The sequence below is a fragment of the Morone saxatilis genome, unplaced genomic scaffold (assembly GCF_004916995.1).
Source record: "Morone saxatilis isolate NCDOM2014 unplaced genomic scaffold, NCSU_SB_2.0 Contig3, whole genome shotgun sequence".
Lineage (NCBI taxonomy): Eukaryota > Metazoa > Chordata > Actinopteri > Moronidae > Morone > Morone saxatilis.
Window position 1 is genome coordinate 3,910,293 of NW_023339873.1, and position 18,174 is coordinate 3,928,466.

An 18,174-nucleotide genomic window follows, 5' to 3' on the forward strand; every position below is an offset into this window, starting at 1 on the left:
TAAAATAGGGTTGAAACATCAACAACTAATTGCTAATCGCTTCCCCACTTCTGAGCAATAACATCAATAACAGGAGGCTCTGATAACAACACGGTTTATGTGTGCGGTTACCTTGGGAGACCCTTCTTTTTTACCTTTGATCTCTCTGAATGACGCTAATGACAAAAACCTGCATTTGTTTTCTTTGATACTGTAAAAGCTTTTCTGCATCAAGGGATTCAGGACAAAAAATTATCATGGCAAGGTCGTGCTTTTTTATGGTAGACATCCCTGTGGTCGAAAAAGTACTTCATTTTTGTTTCTACTCTGGACTATCTCCAAAGGGAACATTACTGCGGTTCATTTAGACTCTTACCGAAACTCATTTTTTTTCTGTTCCCGCTCTCCCCTCCTCCTCTCCATCATTTTCTTTTACTGTTACTTTGTCCTTCTCCAGCTTTGTAAAAGCCTTGAGGGGAATGTGAGGGATCCAACTCTCGCACAATACTGATTTGGTCGAGACTGGAGTGGTGGATTCAGAGATGAAAAAGGAAAAAAAAATTCACAGGCATTTGCTCTTGTATCTCAGTTGTTTCCCAAGAAAAAGACCGACAGTTACAGTCTGAGTACCAGACACTGCACGTAGGCGCTCGTACGATTCAAAAAGTCTTTCATCCTTGCAAGGCCCTGCTGAGAAACAGTTTTGTTCCAAGATGAGACTTTTCAAATTATGCAGAGTCGAAAATGACAGCACATTAATGCACCTTTTGAAAGGATAAAAGCAATCATGACTGACAGAACAATAAAACCTCATGAGCACAAGATCTTCTTTCAAGTAATTTTCCTCCTAAGTTTTTTTTGTGTGATTTGTTTCATTAATTCACACCCACAGTATATCAGAACAAGAGTCTACAGCCGGTGCTAGCAGCTCTCTGAGGATGTGTTTGCAAAGCACTGCTTTGAGCTATATGCTAATGCTAGCATGCAATGTCAAATTGTTATGCTGGTATAATGTTTTCCATGTTCACCATCTCAGTTTAGTGTGTCTGCATTGTTAAAGTACAACTGTGTCACATGAATTCATTTAGTAAAAAGTGTGATAAATGGTGCTGGATGAAAAGTCAGGGGATCACTTAAGTTGTTACAGTTCATCCTGAAGGGGACATGAATTGCAAATTCCACTGCAATCCATCCAGTAGTTGCTGAGTTGAGTTGTTGTTTCACTCGACAAACCAGATGCAGACCTCATGGTGGTGTTGAAATGTCAAAGTCATCCTTGAAACAGTTGTTAAGCTGTTTCAGACTAAAGTGGTGGGACTAACCATAACTGAAGCACAAATGTATGTGTGTTCCCTTAGAGTGGCTGTCCTTAGTCTTTTAGATCCCGTGCATTTGACACTATTATTCATACAACAGTATGTAAAGACGAGACAAGAGCAGGTCTTGTGTCACATTTGATAGCGATTGTGGAGTTCCTCAAGGGAGCATACTGGGCCCATTCTATTTTGTGTTTACATGCTACATTTGGGCAATATTATCACCTGCTATAGTGTCATATATCACTCTTATGCATTTGATACACAACTGTATATCTTATATTTTAATTTTATTTTGTCGTCTTCCACTCATGTAGGAGAAACTACGGTGGCTGTGAAACTTGCAAAAAAAATGGTTTGTTCATTCATGACAGACTCTGTAGAAAAGGTCCTTAGATAAAAACGGCTAATTCTAAGGAAACAAAATCACAATGATTGTTATTTTTAGGTTATATATTACACGTTAATGAAAACAAACTGAAAACAAACAGATTTCTGCCAATAGATCCTCCGAAATGTTACACACTGGACCTTTAAGCTCAAAACATGGCTGTAGACTCTTATTAAACAGAAAGCCATATATTTTTAATCTGGTTTTTAATTTGGATTAATCCCACAATGTCATTGTTTTTAACGTTTTATGAAATTGAAATAAAACTTCTGACTTACTGCCTATTTCCATTATTGCTTTCAGCTTAACTTTATTTTTAATCTTGTTAAATGAGGCTGCATCTGTCCATGACAAGTGTTATACACACGTTGGAGTATAAATATGAGTGCATCTTGGAGTAAAGAAATGCAGATTTGTAACATTCATGTTACACTGATAGTTTTCCAGAAGCGAAATCAGTGGGAGCTGAGAGTCTACTTGTATTCTTAGCCCTGCACAGTCCTAACATATCAATTATCCCTGATTACTGCGCGTTGTGAGGGCAGCACTCCTGCTTGTGCTATTATATCATCCCTCTAAATACCACCAAAGCCCTTTTTCTTCCCCCCACGGCAATGACACTATGTAACCATTCATTACTGTGGATCTGAAGTTCCAGAGTCGCTTCAAAGCCTCTCTATCCGTCCATATCTCACACTACTTCATGTTGCCTCACATCTTCCTAACCCCATACTGTGATGGTGGCTCTGGTCTCCTAGCAACCAGCCCTCTTAGAGGAGGTGACAGCATTTGAGTGGGCACCCTCACCTCTCCACATACAACCCGTCCCCCCACCACCAACACCACCACCACAATGCTCACCCTCTCTCCCCTTCATCATCCCGATGCTCTTCAAGTCAACACCTCACTCTGTGGTGCAGTCTGCTTCATGCACTTCCGCTTTAGGGTCACTGTAATAGTCAGATAATGAGTTTGGATTGTTTTTTAATCAATGAATCACTGTGTGTCTACACTCTAGTAAAACAGTTCATAATGTGGTTCATTCATATTTATTTGTGACCTTGATGCTGAACTTATTAATTGGGTTTTCGGCCATAATGTAATCCACGTGAGATATCAGTTACATTCATTGGGTCATAGTTGGCTGCTAACTTACTTTTTAGTGCCACAACAATCCCTGGTTTCCTATTACTTTACATGTGAATGATCCTAATGAGGTGCAACAGAGAGAACTGGTAACAAGATCTCTTTCAGCAGATACTCTGTATATTGGGAGGGAAAAATTTGGATTTGGTCATAAATGTTGGTGTTCCATTAATAAATACTCAAATTGGTTTCTCACTTTCTGGTAAGCTATCCGGTCGGCAGTAAATATAGAAATGTATATATAAAGCATTCATTTTTAATGTTTTTTTTACATAAAACAATCAAGTCTGGAAGTGTAAATGTCTACTAAGTTGTTAATAGTCTGTAACACCTCATTGGGATGTTTATTATATTGTAAATCCTTTTTAGGAATAACCCATTGAGACCATCTCGTTTCAAAAAGTTACACAATTACACATTTAAGAAAGATAACAGTTTAATTAAACCAAATGTGACGAGAACATACAAAAACATACAGACACAAACACAAAAAACAAAATAATAAAAATCCAGTAAATATCAAGACAAAACCAGAGGATCGTTCTCTAAGATTAGCACTTTAATTCATAGTTTAGAGTCTTTTTATTAATGTCAGTAAAAGCATTAAGTAATAGAGTTACAACCTCTAATATTGTAATTATGGACGTGCACAATTGATCCTATAATAAGAAGACAGGGCATTTTTAAACAGGTGGTGAGATGAGATGAACCGAATGTTTACAGGTTTTCCAATCGGAGGGAGCTTTAAACATGAAGGCTTTCTTAGATATTGACTCAACAATCAACAATAGTGTTCTGATATTACACCACTGTGGTTGCATTTTGGTTCATGTTCAGGCACAAAAACATCTCGGTTATGGTAAAGAACTGTCCCATATACTTTATTGATAATCTCTTAAACATCTACAGACAGAGCAAAACAGTTGAAATGTTACAAATACTCTATAAAGTCTGATAACATTATATCTTCTGGCAGTCATTTATTCATTTTTAAACAAAACATTTGTACAAGGTTCCATTAAAGTGAGCTGTCGAAGAAGTGTTTTCGAGATATGTATGAAAATATAACCAAAAAATGAACAAAATACGTAACGGAGACAATTAAACAGCCTCAAATACTGATTTATCTGCAGATTCTTCTTATTACTGATCTATAAAGAAGTTGTAACAGACTTATTATGAAAGTCGTCGTAAACCCAAGTAAACTCCACCTCTTTAAAATGTGTTTATTCATCTTTGTTTAGATCAACTGTATCAATCAATGTGGGTAAACTACAGTCTGTGCACAGTTGGCACCAACAAAGTTTTCTCACCACAATTCTTAATAAAGTCATTGAACCAAACAGTAACTAAAACCCACTTCGAGTAACTTTTCATTTTGTGGTGATTCTGGCGGCCCCTGTGGACAAAACTGGGTGGCAGGCATTGAGAATATAAAAATAGCCAATCTTGTCACACAGGCATGAGTTCAACATTTAATTTATGAGCGTTCATGCTGCAAGCATTTGCACTCAATTCTGATTTATTGCTCATATCTGGGTTGGTTTTTATTTCTGTTTGGGTGTTTAGATTCTTTAAATGTGGCCCAGTGAACAACTCACGGTCCTGTAGTGACCCGCAGGACGAATGAGAATCGAGATAAAAGTCACATGAATTCTGATATGATTGTTCAAATTGCAGAAAAAGTCTGACCTGAATCTTATTTGAACGAGAAAAGAAAATTGAACTGAAAAGATCATATTCAATGTGGTTTGTGCTGTTCACACTGTCATGAAAAAGGTCACATATGAGCAAATAACATCAGATTAAAGCCACTTTTTGCCATTGTGTCACTTTAAATGTAATCTAAAGCACCTTTAAATGTTTTTATATGGACAGACTAAAACCAGAAATACTGAATTGTATCATAAGTAGACCAAAGTTTCGACTAAATGTTGTTTATTCCTCACATGATGATTAAGGGTATGTTTTTTAGCCAGTATTGATTACTATCTAAACATTTTATATAGCTGCCATCTATTTCTCAGTGATTCCAGTGAAAGTTGCCTGTTTTTCTATGTCACATTTGTGTTTTTAATCCAAACAGAATTTGTGTCTGTTGCCATGTTTCTGACTCGCCACGTCGGCAGTGATTAAATGTAAATCACATCACGCTGCGCTCACATTTGGGCTGCCTGCAGCCCGGAGCCACACTGATAAAATGACGTGAGTGGTTGACGATGCTAAATGGCAGCACTTGAAATAGCCTACCTGCCAGCCTGCGCACCCACTTGCTGATGCGATCACGACCCCATTAAGAGCGTTTCAGCTACCGCGGCGCGCTGGACAGCTCCTCCGTCTGGTTTCTCCCTTTCAGGACGTTCAAATCTGAGGAGGAAAGTGGAACTCGACCCAGAAGAAAACTCATTTATTGACTGCAGTTTTTTTGTTTTTTTGTTTTTCCACTTTAAGGAGCTTTAACTTTAAAGTCACAGAGGGGAAGAGATGGATATTGATCGACCGACAAATGTCTCCTTTTTTGATTTTGTTGGAGGAGTTCAACTTCTCCAGGGGGAGGACACCAGGACGGCCATGCCTGTCATCCTGATCGGGATCTGCGTGTCCGGAGCGGTTGGGAATTTGCTCGTTCTGCTCATTTTCATCCGTGACTTTAGGAACGGGAAAGGCTCCGAGGTGAAAGCTCTCCTCGCCTCTCTGGCGTCCACGGACTTGGTGATCCTGCTGCTGTGCGCCCCGGTGCGCGCCGTCACCTACTACAGGCAGACCTGGACCTTGGGGAGTTTTGTCTGCAGCACCACGGACTGGTTCCAGCACTCGTGTGTGGTTGCAAAAACTTTAATCCTCGCGGCGACCACAAGAGCCAAACACACGTTTGTTCCCGGCACCGCCACGGGGCCCCTCTACAGCCCGACGTGGATTCACGGAGCCCTGGCGTTCATTTGGATTGTGTCCATGATGTTTCCGATTCCCCAGATGCTTTTCGCCTCTTTGGTGCCGCATGGCAGCGACACTATTTGCGTCTCTCAAATGCCAGTGTGCGCGTCTGACTTCATGAGTTTGTTCTACAAGATTTATCCAACCGCAACCTTCGTGGTGCCGATCTCCTTCACACTTGCCTACTACACAAAAACGCTGCACTCTGCGGTGAATCACGCACCCAGCCCGCACCACCAGAGCAAGGTTACCCTGGTTCTGCTGTGTCTAAGCGGCGCCCTCGGGCTCATGCTGCTGCCAGAGTGGGGGACATTCACCTGGATCAGGCTCGGCTACAACAAACCTCCTGTGGGGTTGATCATCTTCGCGCAAGTCCTCCTTTACGCATGCAGCTCCCTCTCTCCGGTGATCCTGATGACCATGTACGACGACGTGCGCCAGGGATTGATCGCCATCTGGCTCATCGCGAGCTGCAGAGGCTCAAAGCAACTCCCCAGCGACAAGTGTCCCAAAACGGAGGACAACGGAGCAGAACTCGGAGCCAACGCCGTGGCCAACGCGGTCTCACCGGAGAAGGAGAAGACCTTCCCAGATGTGGAGCACTTTTGGACAGGGCGCAGGAATACGCACGTCGAGGACGAGCAGGATCCGGTTCCGTGGGAGAGAGAGGAGAAAATGTTGTAGAATCAGATGTTAAAGTGTCTTTTTTTTCTTTTTAAAATCAGAAGAGTTCATCTCGTTCTCAGCTGGTTTGTAGTCCGTTTGACCCGCAGTGCTGACCCTCGTTGAACGGCTGTAGTGGCCTGTTTGCTGTCGTGAGTTTTGATTAGATGTATAAAAAATAAACTTGTACACTCTCATGTTTTGATGTTACACATGTTTCTACTATCTATTTTGAATATTTGTTCTTGCCTGCAGTACTTGCTGCGTTGTCAAGTAGAATAACACCTTTATTAGAGGAGGTTTGTACAAATGTGAAGCCAGTGTAAATATCCAGGACAGTCAAACATCCAGGGGGGGTTTGTTGTGATTGTGTACGTGTAATGCATAACGTGGATATTAAAACATTCTCAAATATGGACTGATCTGGGGTTGTTTTTTTAAAGCTATAAAAACACTCAGCCCACCTTAATCACGGATAAAATACCATTCGACCATCAAATCTCTCCATTTCATTCAGGATATGAGATGACATTTACCGTGTAAACAACAGAGCATTTCCATCCATATTAAATTCATAACTAATCCAGCTGCACGTTGGAGGTCAAGTCAATCATGATATATCATAAAATGTTCAGAGAAAGCTGAATTTTGGCAGTTTTAGTGAGTGGAAATGTAAGAATGAGGAGCAATAAAGACAAATATAGCCTGATTCAGTAAGTTGCCATTTAAGTGCATTATGGTGGTTTTATTTAATAGGGTTTATAGCACAATATAATGTAGTTGTAAGCTGATATATAAGGTCTTTATATATCTGATATATAAGTTTTTATTGATGTTAACTTTAACAGCTGGATGTGCTATAAAGAAATAATGAATGACATTATAATAAAGTGTTCTTATGGGATCACTCTTACTTATAACGTATTAAGTAGTATATAAATATATAATTCATGGTTCATAACACACTATAATGTATGCAACTACATGGACATTCAGCCATATTACTACCAGTGTAGTAGTACAGTGTATACTGTACATATACATTAATAAACACTTTACAATGTCCTTATAAGTACATTATAATGTGTTATAAACACTATAGTTTAGTTATATTATTTAGTTATATTTAGTTTAATATGTTTATATGCTTATTGATGATACATCTGGAGGGTTAAAGTCAAGTTTCTGGTTCATCACATCATATATATTGAAGCATTTAGTTCTTTTTAACATGATAAATTGCAGATAAAGTGAATAAAAGACTAAATAAAACAGTAAAATGTCATTACTAAAGCCTTTATTAGACAACACTGGGTTCCTCATATGAGCTCATTTTGATTTCTTGTGCAGTAAAAACAGTTTATTCACCTTTCACACAGTTAAAATGAGAAATCAAGACTTTTTAGACACTTTAAAATGCTCGATGTGGACATTTTTTTGGTCTGATGTGTAGTGGATGGACCTCCTCCCCCCCACATGACCTGCGTTATCAGTCTAACCTTTCAGTGCTCGCCAAAAGAAAACCTGCTTTTAGTTGTCTGTGTGTTTACCAGTAAAGCAGCGGCTGCCTGTGGCTCCGACGCCCCGGCAGATTTGACATTTTAGTCTGCCTGAGTGAAAAGAAAGGTTACAGGTTGAAGAGGAAAGAAGAAAAAAAAACACACCTCTAAAGCTCTTCAGTATGATTGTGCTCCTGCTCCTAATTTATTCATTGACAATAGACCATGTTTCCAAATGTCTACCCTTGGGTCACTTGGTTTTTCATTTTTTGATTCACTGTATTTTTAGAGTTTTCCATCAGAGCAGGAAACTAAACTGAATAACATATTTTTTTTCCCAGCCAATCAAGGAGTTCATTTAATAGACAAATCTAGAAAATTAATTCTCCCACAATTCTGTCCTGTATTTTTTTTCTTCTAGATTAATTAGAGATAGAGACACTGCCATGTGCTCATAAGCTTTCAGGGAATAAATTATAATGTAAGAATAAGAAATATTAAATGTAAAAGTCCATAAAGTCTGGAGGGGACACTCTCTTGGTCCCTTGTTTACCGATTCTGAATTTACATGCAGATATCTTTTTATCAAGATTAATGTTGTCCAATGTCTATTGATCATGTGACAAGACGATACAATGTACGATTTTTTTTCTCCCTTGGATGGCGAAGTCATAACATGGCCCCACCCTACTCTGCCTCCAACTGGCGTACCCTGACATTCCCACCCTAACCTTAACCAATCTCATTCCTCATGCCTAATAAACCTAACCAACCAACCCAATGAAGGCAACAAGTGCTAGCCAACAAGGTTATGACTTCGTCACCCTGGGGGAAAAAACATTGCAGTACGTTAGCTAGGAACGCTTTATGATAGTGTGCACTGGAACCAGTCATAACTACCTTATGCCACCGAACCAAACATTATATTTAAAAAACATGTGTAACAAACAACAACAAACAAATAGGTCATAAAAATACAATTCATAAAGATAAAATATGTACATACAGAGCATTCGAGCACTGATCTCACCCTCCTGCAGACAAATACCACTCATACAAACAGGATAAAACCTATTCAAAGGCTTTACAGAGAAGTTTTTGGCCTGGTTTTAAAAGAGGTTGGTGTTGACGCACAACTCAGAGGGCAAAAGCAGTTTCACCAGCTTTCGGGTTATTACTTGAAAATAAAACATTTAAAGGTCGGTGCCGAAAGGAGCTGATAGATTCTGACAAACAGTCCATTAAGAGCTTTTTAGACAAGCAGCAGAACAGGAAAGTTCACTGTCAAGATGATGTTTAATTCAACCTCAAGCACTAAAACAGAAAGCCTGTTTGTATTCAAATTAACTGCACTAACAGATTCTGCACGAGGGGGACCATTATCATACTAATGGGCTGAAGAGACAAAGATCAATATTCTCAGATCAAACGGATTCTAAATCCTCATTTTGCTGTGGGACATTACTGCTGTACTGTTTTAGGTTTAGAAAACATTCAAGTGCAATTCATGTAAATTCACAAAATGACAACTAACAGATCAGTGCAACATCTTATACAGTCACAATTTACATTATGTTGTCGAACACAGAGAAGTTTGCTGAATGAGATTCTCTAAAATCTACATCCTCCCAAATCTACTGGTATCAGGTTTTTTAAAAACAGGTCAAATAAGATCTAGTTGTGGAGGGTAATATGGTTGGTTCACGACTATTTCACTCAACCACCAGTAAGGATTAAGGTCATCTTACCAACATCTCTTTCCAGACTCCTGCAGATATCTTTGTATTTGCAACCTGATATCAGATGAAGGGAACATTTTTTTTTATTATCAGTTGCACAAAAACTTCAATAAAGTAAAAAACAGTAACATGCAGAGATATATAAAATGATAAATTATGACTTTACCTGGTAGTGCACATAAACCAAGCAACTGTGAGCACTCCACTATGGACAGAGGTAACCTTAAAGCCAATCACAATATAATATACATGAGCACATCAAAGCTTGTTTTATATTTCACCATTCAAAAACAATCACTTGACAGAAATCTCACACTTTTTGGTAGCCTAGACAAAAACTTAACAGGAGATGTGGAAAGGTGTCAGCTGTTCCTCTCCGACCTCCTCTTCTTCAGTTTTAGGGTTAGTTCACTGTTAATGTCAAGGTCAATATCAATGTCTTTATCAGTGCCTGAAATGGATCGGTGCTCACCAGTGCTAAGTAGCATCAGTACAGGACCTCAGTATTATAGAAGTTACAATATATACAATAGAAGTTGTGAAATAATTGCCTAAAAACGTATATCTACTTTGATGCTTTGATGCCCTGAAACCCCTCCTAGCTCGCCTGCATATACTGTGTCTGTGTGTAAACTAAGAAGCTAAGAGAAAAGCCGTGAAAATAACAAGGATTTAAAATTTAATAGTAAATAAGAATGTGTTTAAAAGAAGCTCGTAGTACTGTTGTACTAACCTCAGACTAAGTATGACTGCATGTGGCATTCAAATCAAAGTACTGCAGTATTAGCAACAAAATGTACATAAGTATCAAAATAAAACAACACTTATTAACCAGAATAGTTTTATTACAGACTGTTCATGTAATATTTATTTTGTTTTATTAAACTTTAAGCATCATTTTACTGTAATATAACTGGTTGAGGTTGAGTTATTTTATACAACGCGTCAAAGTTAAGTTGATCATGTGTTTTTTTTTTTCATCTTAAAGCACCAGTGTGTGGGATTTAGCGCCATCTAGCTGTGAAGTCTTAGACCGCAACCAACTGAACACAGCTCGCGTCTGTATTTGACAACCGAGGGGATGAGATCAGGCTGCGAAGTGTAGGAGAAACTACAGTGGCTGTGAAACTTGAGAAAAACACAAAAGGCCCAATCTACAGCCAGTGTTTGGTTTGTCCACTCTGGGCCACTGTAGAAACATGGCGGTTCAACATGGTGGACTCTGCCAGATGAGGACCCGCTCCCTCTGTAGATAAAACCGTCTCATTCTAAGGTAACAAAAATACAACAACTCTTATTTTAGTGATTAAACACTAATGAAAACATACCTATGAATATTATATTCCATTCAATTGATCCTCCTGAATGTTAATTACTGAACCTTTAAGTAAGTGCTAACTATAGTTGTGACATACAGGACGTAAAGTAAATCGTAAGTGTAACATTGATGATATCTGTAAAGGCAATAAGATATAAAAATGAATAAAATTCAAATAAATAAAGCAAAGTGTTAGTTCAGGTACATAAAATCATATTCATTAGAGATGAGCGAGTACATTATTATTATTATCCGTTCAACCAATTCATACATACTCAGAATGGGGAAGATTAAACTTTATTTAAGTCTGAAATTGATATGGGTTGATCAGAAGTTGCTGTATTTATCAGAAAATTACTTACAGAACAGCCTCATAATGGAGCTCCAGAGCAATTTGTTTTATCACAATAGTAAGAGTGAAAGTTGCTGCACAGATATTGACACATTTTCCTTTGTTATTATCATCTGAATTCAGCCGAGTACTTGCTCAACCATAATATTCCTGTAGGTGTACCGCAGGCCATTTTTCATCTCCTCTGCTGCCTTTATAGGTTAAAAACCACCAATAGAGATCCAACCTCTAACCCTGACGGTGTCGGAGTTATCCAGGTCCTGGCTCATACAGGCACTCACAGTTCAAGCAGACACAAGTTTAATGCACTTAGCAGAGAATCGGGGTCGAGGTCGAAAGACTTCTTCATAACCCAAAGCGATCTGTGACAAGTCTACTTGCTGACTCCTCATCCTTCTCACTAATAAGATGAAGCTGTGTTTGAATGAAAAGAAAACCAAACTATCGCATGAAAGCAATGATTTTATGAGATATTTAATGTCTTCAGAGGTAAAGTATGTGGCAGTATCCATTATCCCAGTGTCTAAGAAGCAATGATGAAGCCTGTTATGTAATGCAGCCACAGTTCATTTGGCCATTTAAACATAATGCTGGCATAAAAAGAAATTAAACTGCCTCTGGGGGAAAAAGTACATAAGGTCCCATTTCTGCTTTACATATATGCTTTACAGAGGAGGCAGAACTCCCTGTGGCGAGGACATAGTTAAGTACATCAACGAAAGCCGTCTCATTCATCATTCATACAGCCAAGGAGCATCTTCATATGCCGATGAAGGGTTAGGCGTCTCTGCTCGAGACTGAACTGATGAACTTTAACTAAGCTCTGAACTCACGCTACGCTCGCACAAACTGAAAAAGCCGTTGGGTTGGATGAGCAGGAGGATCTGACGGCTGACATGACTTCACATATTGTAAAGAAAACCCTTGTTTTGATCCCACTAGCTCGAGTTCATGTTGATGTACTTACAGGATGAACAGAGTCAGGATATAAAAGTTTCACTATGTTCTCAAGCACATTGAATTGCAGTGGAGGAATCTGCACATTTACTCATTTGAGGTGCTTTCACTTCCCTTGAGTATTTTCTTTACATGACACTTTCTACTCCTCTTTGATTCAGAGGGACATATTGTACTTTTCACTTCACGACAGTTATCTTTATTGCATGAAAAATATACAAAGTGCTTCTAAAAAGTTGTTTTGTGATGAATTAAACTACCCAAAAGTTTATAGACATAAAATGATTCATTGTTAGTCAATCAACAGAAAATAAATTACATTATAACTATTTTGATAATTGTTGAAGTATTTTTTCAAGCAAGATTGAATGGTTCCAGCTTCACACATGTGTACATAACTAGTTTAAAAAAACTCCTTGTTGTATGTGTAATAGTTTTAATTAATATAGAATGATGATTTTGAGGTTTGTACTATTGGTTGGACAAAATAAGTATTGTGAGTGTGTCACTATGGGCTCTGGGTAATTGTGGCGGTATTTATCTCTATTTTCTGAAATGTTATAAACCAATCAATCAATGAAAGTTCCTTGTTGCTGCTTTAAAATAAGCAAAAAGAAAAGAAGCCTTTAACAATTATCAGAATAGTGAATTTAGATTCTGTCTATCGACTAACAATAAATCGTTTCAGTTGCACTTCTATAAACTGTTGGGTGGTTTAATTCCTCACAAGACAACTTTTAAGAAGCTCTTTGTATGTTTTTTTATGAAATAAAGATAACTGACAGAGTGAAAAGTACAATATGTCCCTCTGAATCAAAGAGGAGTAGAAAGTATCATGTAAAGAAAATACTTGAGGGAAGTGAAAGTACCTCAAATTTCTACTTAAGCACAGCTCTTGAGTAAATGTGCAGATTCCTCCACTGCAATTCGATGTGCTTGAGAACATAGTGAAACTTTTATATCCTGACTCTGTTCATCCTGTGAGTACATCAACATGAACTCGAGCTAGTGGGATCAAAACAAGGGGTTTCTTTACAATATGTGAAGTCATGTCAGCCGCTCAGAATCCTTACTGCTCATCAAACCCGACGGCTTTTTCAGTTGGTGCGAGCACAGCGTGAGTTTACAGCCTTCATCAGCTTCAGTCTCGAAGCAAAGACCGCCTAACCGTTCAACGCATATGAAGATGCTCTTCCGGATGTATGATTAATTCATAATGAAAATTGGTCCTTACAACATAGTTTCAAAATGAGCTCAACTAACAAGAACAGGTAAAATCCTGCTTTAAAGCGATCCAGTGTGAACATTCACCGGGAGGTTCTATTGGGCAGAAATGGAAGATAATATTTAATAGGTATGTTTTCATTAGTGTATAATCACGTTGAATATAGGAATCATTGTTTTTTGTTACCTGTAGAATCACCATGTTTCTACAGCAGCCCAGAAGGGACAATCCAAACACTGGGCTCCGGTTTGGAGGGCCTGTCTGCTTCTGTTAGTTTCAGATTACATTTGAAGAGAGCAGATATTCATCTGATTGCAATCTGCAACCTTCACTGATAAATGGCCACTATTCCTTCACAACACTGGTCTTTTTATGCATGAGGTAATAATAATCTACATGATATAATATATTATATACTATAACAGCCGGGTGCGAAATTTTTTCTGCATTGGGTGCATTTTCCTGATTATACTTAGATACTTTTTCAATGCTTTTACTTATAAAAGAGTATTTCTACGGGGCAGTATTTGTACTTTCACTTCAGTAAGTGATCTGAATACTTTCTCCTCCTCTGTCAAACTGAATAAAGCCGGAGTTAAAACATTTGTGTTGCCCTACATGACAATCTTGAATGTCAGATTTTCTTACCAGTGTGCTGCAGTTTTTGGGCCGCTGAAGAGTACAGTCCTGTTCTTTTATTGAGATGTACATGGTGTTTTTTTTTCCTCCCCACTCAACCGTGATGGATAGACGCGGCTGCCTCGGGCTCTCGCTGTGGCTTTATTTGTAACCTCCTTCCTGCCAAAGAAGGTTTGCCCTGCAAGACATTAAAGGTTGAAACAGACTTGAGTCAAATGGGACTCACTAATAGTTTTAGCATTTGTTCTGGGCTGCGTGTAGAAATACAAGGGGTGGGATTGTACCGCATAAAGATGGTTTAGTGTTGTTTAGTGTCATGCTTTAAAAACTGATTTTCATAGTCTCTAAAATGTTGCAACTCACTGTGTTGCTGCAATGTAGTAAACCCTTCTCCATCTGCCATTTTATCAGGTGAAATCCTCAGTCATTTAAGGTTTCTGTTCAGGTCTGGATTAATGTATTAGGTGACATTTTTGTTTCGTTTTTAATCACCGACGGACTAAAGAATAAAGAAATATGAATGCCTTGATAATAAACTGTCCACCCTGATGTCTAGACAGGCCAAATGTGAGTGGTGCTCTCATTAAATATCTTAAAAGCAGTAATCATTATGATAATAACCTGTCACATTTACATACACGCTCTGGCTTCCTTCATACAGTTGATTGAATCTGTCTCCAGCTCATATTTGATTCTCTAACCACCCACCATCTTCTTCCTCCCCTGGAAAAAACCTCCTGTGTCAGTAACATGCTTTACATTTACAGTTTGTTCAAAAATAAATAGAAGACGGTGAACAGACAAAGACAAAAGCGCCACCTACATGCAAAAACAAGAAGATGTGCACAGAAAGAGACAAACTAGTACCACCATTGCTGATTGACTGACAGGTGGAAGTGCAGTGAAGAACAACCACAGTAAGGAGCTCTGAGCACCCAAGATGACTACAAGATGAAACAAGTTGGGACGTGACAAATTATGTAGAGTTTTGAGGTTGAGAGCATTAATAATTTTATAATGTACATTCATGAATTTGAAGTTGAGTTTGAGTCCTGATTTTTAAGTCCCTGATCCAAACCCCCTGAATCCTACACTTCCCATACTGCAGTTTTTGTTTGACCTTCCCTCCTTCATCTTGAAACGCCACATTTCCAGTTTTGAAATGCAGTTTTGTCTAAAAATGTGACGCCTACAAGCTCAAGCTGAATTAGATACCCGACAACCCCAGAGTGATTTCTCCAGACTTGACAACTACTGCAGGGGGGACACAAATAAGCAGCCTGTTATCTTAATATAATCAGATTCACAAGGGGAACAATAACTAATAAGTCTGCTGCAGGGCTGTCAGGATGAACAGACACATCAGTCATATCTCAAACACAACAGCCTATCTTGCTCTCAAGTTTACCATCAGTATAGTGCAAGAGATCTGCATCAACTTGCATTAATCATTTGCGCATTCATTTGTAAAAGGTTGATATTAATTATGAAACATGAAGAGTTTTTTGCCTTCCAAATGGAGGCTGTAGAAGTACAGAGGAAGTAACAAACTCTCCTATGGCTTCAAATGAGGTGAATCACTGCAGGTAAACTAGAGCGGGGGGAGGCACAATGGAAACATGTTTAATCTATAATAATAATTTCCACTGGTCACTTTGTGTCTACCACAAACAAAGGCTGTGATGCATCATAAATCTATGAGAGATGTGGTTTCACTCGAGGCAGTGCATTTAAAATGAATAATGCAACACAATATTTAAGTGTTTACAGAATAAAGAGCATATAATACAATCATAAGATATCTTTTTTATTAAAACCCTTTTTTAATCCTTGTTTATCAGAGCTGCAGTATAATGAACCAGCATCCTGCCTGGTGGCGTTAACCTTCCCACAATCCTCCAGATCATTTGAGACAATGATGATCATTCAGGAGGGTAGAAAGTTTTTTTATGATGCATACTGTGTTACTCCTGCACCATCACATGACTCCTCCTGACTCAGTGAGCGAGGAAGTGGCGCCACCTTCTGCTCTGACATGAGTATGATTTCACGTGGCTCATTCCTGCTGTATAAACGTCTGTTATACTTTAAAGCCATATAAGTATTATGTTTTTATTATTCAGCAGATCTCTAAAAAAGTGCAGACTGTAGCAGAACTATTTCCTCACCTCACCTATTGTTTTACCCTTTTACACACTTTAATTCCCGGCATGGGGTCAATACAATTTTATCTTATCTTGTTTCCATTGGAAAGTATTCAATGAAGCTTCAAAATTATAACATTAATAAAAAAAATAACATGAGAAGCACATAAAGGCTTTTAATTAATAATGCTTTTCCCAATGTTGACGAACATGAAAAATCTCTTAAAACAAAGGAAAGGGGACATTACAGAGACAATAAAAATGAAACTGCTCTGAGAATGTGAGGCGCCGATCTGGAACCAGGTTAGTAATTTAGCAGACATACACACCATGCAACATAATGCAGCACAACAACACCACAAACATTATCATACAGTCAAGGCTCAATTACCAACTGGGTAAAGGAGGCTACTGAAGGCCCCTTGGTTCACTGTGAGGCAGTTAGTTTGTTTAATGTGATTTACTGCAAATTTGTTTGGTAATTTGAATCACTAAAGGAGAATATAAACTGAAATGGGCCTAAAAAGCAGATATTCTACAATAGTGGAGATAAATCTATATATAAAATCTTTATTATTTCAATATATGTTGTACTTGCTGCCAAAAACACAAGATGTGCCTCTTAAATGTCATAAAGGTGGTATTACACTATAATATTTAATGTATTTCCAGGTATTTATGTTGCCGTGCACACTGCTGACAGTTTATGGCCAGTATGGATTAAGGATGAGAGTGAGCAAAGATAAAAATATATTGCCACTGCAGTTGCTTATAGTTGTTGGACAGATTAGTTATGATTAAATGTGGATTATTGCATTTGAAATCTGTGCCCCATACTAAAATATAAAATCTGTTATAAACATAATAAAGAATCACAGTATCAGCAGTTGTGGAATAAACTAAAATACATTCACTCAACTCTTAAATAGCAAATTTAAACTTGAGTATTTCAGTTTCATACTTCTTTATACTACATCACTATATTTCTGTTACGAGTTACTATGCAGGAAATAATTTTACATAGAAAACCTGTGATCTTCATGATGTTTTATGAAATTTGATACATATTAAAGTGCTGTTTTTGTATTATTGTTCATATGACATAACAATATAACACTGGAAGGGGTCAGTCTGTGTAATGATTACTTTTACTTTTGATACGGGTGTGATATATTGAGCTAATAATACATTATTAGAAAGTAAAATTGTGTGTGTACTCGCTACTTTTTTAAGTAAAGATCTGCTCATTCTGACACTCCTGCTCCATTGCTGCTCCCATAGTGGAGACGTATTCAGAATTTTCAAGATTCAATATTCAAGACCTTTATTTGCCATTTTCTTGGCACACATAGAAACTCTGTGCGGTTGCTTGCTCAAGATCAAGCAAGTTTAAAAAGACACAAAGAAAGAACATAGCATTCATAAAACATAACTCTCGTAGAAATACAAAAAGGCAAACCCATATAAAAAACTGAGAGCATTATAAATTCTTACACAAAAAGTATCACAGCTGCTTAAGTAACGATGTACATCAAAAGAGCAAAATGTACTTAATGTATAACAGTAAATACCATTGCAGAAAATAAACCAAATATTATAATGCGTTATTATATGATCCATTAATGGTAAGTGGCATTTTACTGCTGTTGTCAAGCGGAGCTAAGTTTAACGCTTTACAATAAAGCACGCATATAAATATCATATTACAGTACTTATGCCATAATCTTATTTAAGTCTAGGTATAACTGCACTTGGATACAGTCACAAAAACTCCATCCAAGCTCTGTGCCTGTTTGTTGAAACCGCTTGGAGCTTGTTTCTATTAAAAAAATGACCTTAATGTCTGTTTGGTAATGGCCTATATTCTTCTAT

General features: G+C 38.0%; 1 protein-coding gene across 1 annotated transcript; it reads left to right on the forward strand.

The window, feature by feature from the left end:
* Positions 1–5,032: 5,032 nt before the first annotated feature.
* On the forward strand, positions 5,033–6,777 carry LOC118336882 (G-protein coupled receptor 151). Its single transcript, XM_035673641.1, has 2 exons — positions 5,033–5,037; positions 5,307–6,777. The coding sequence occupies exons 1-2, from the start codon at positions 5,033–5,035 to the stop codon at positions 6,448–6,450; spliced, it is 1,149 nt and encodes a 382-aa protein (XP_035529534.1). The 3' UTR covers positions 6,451–6,777.
* Positions 6,778–18,174: the final 11,397 nt, after the last annotated feature.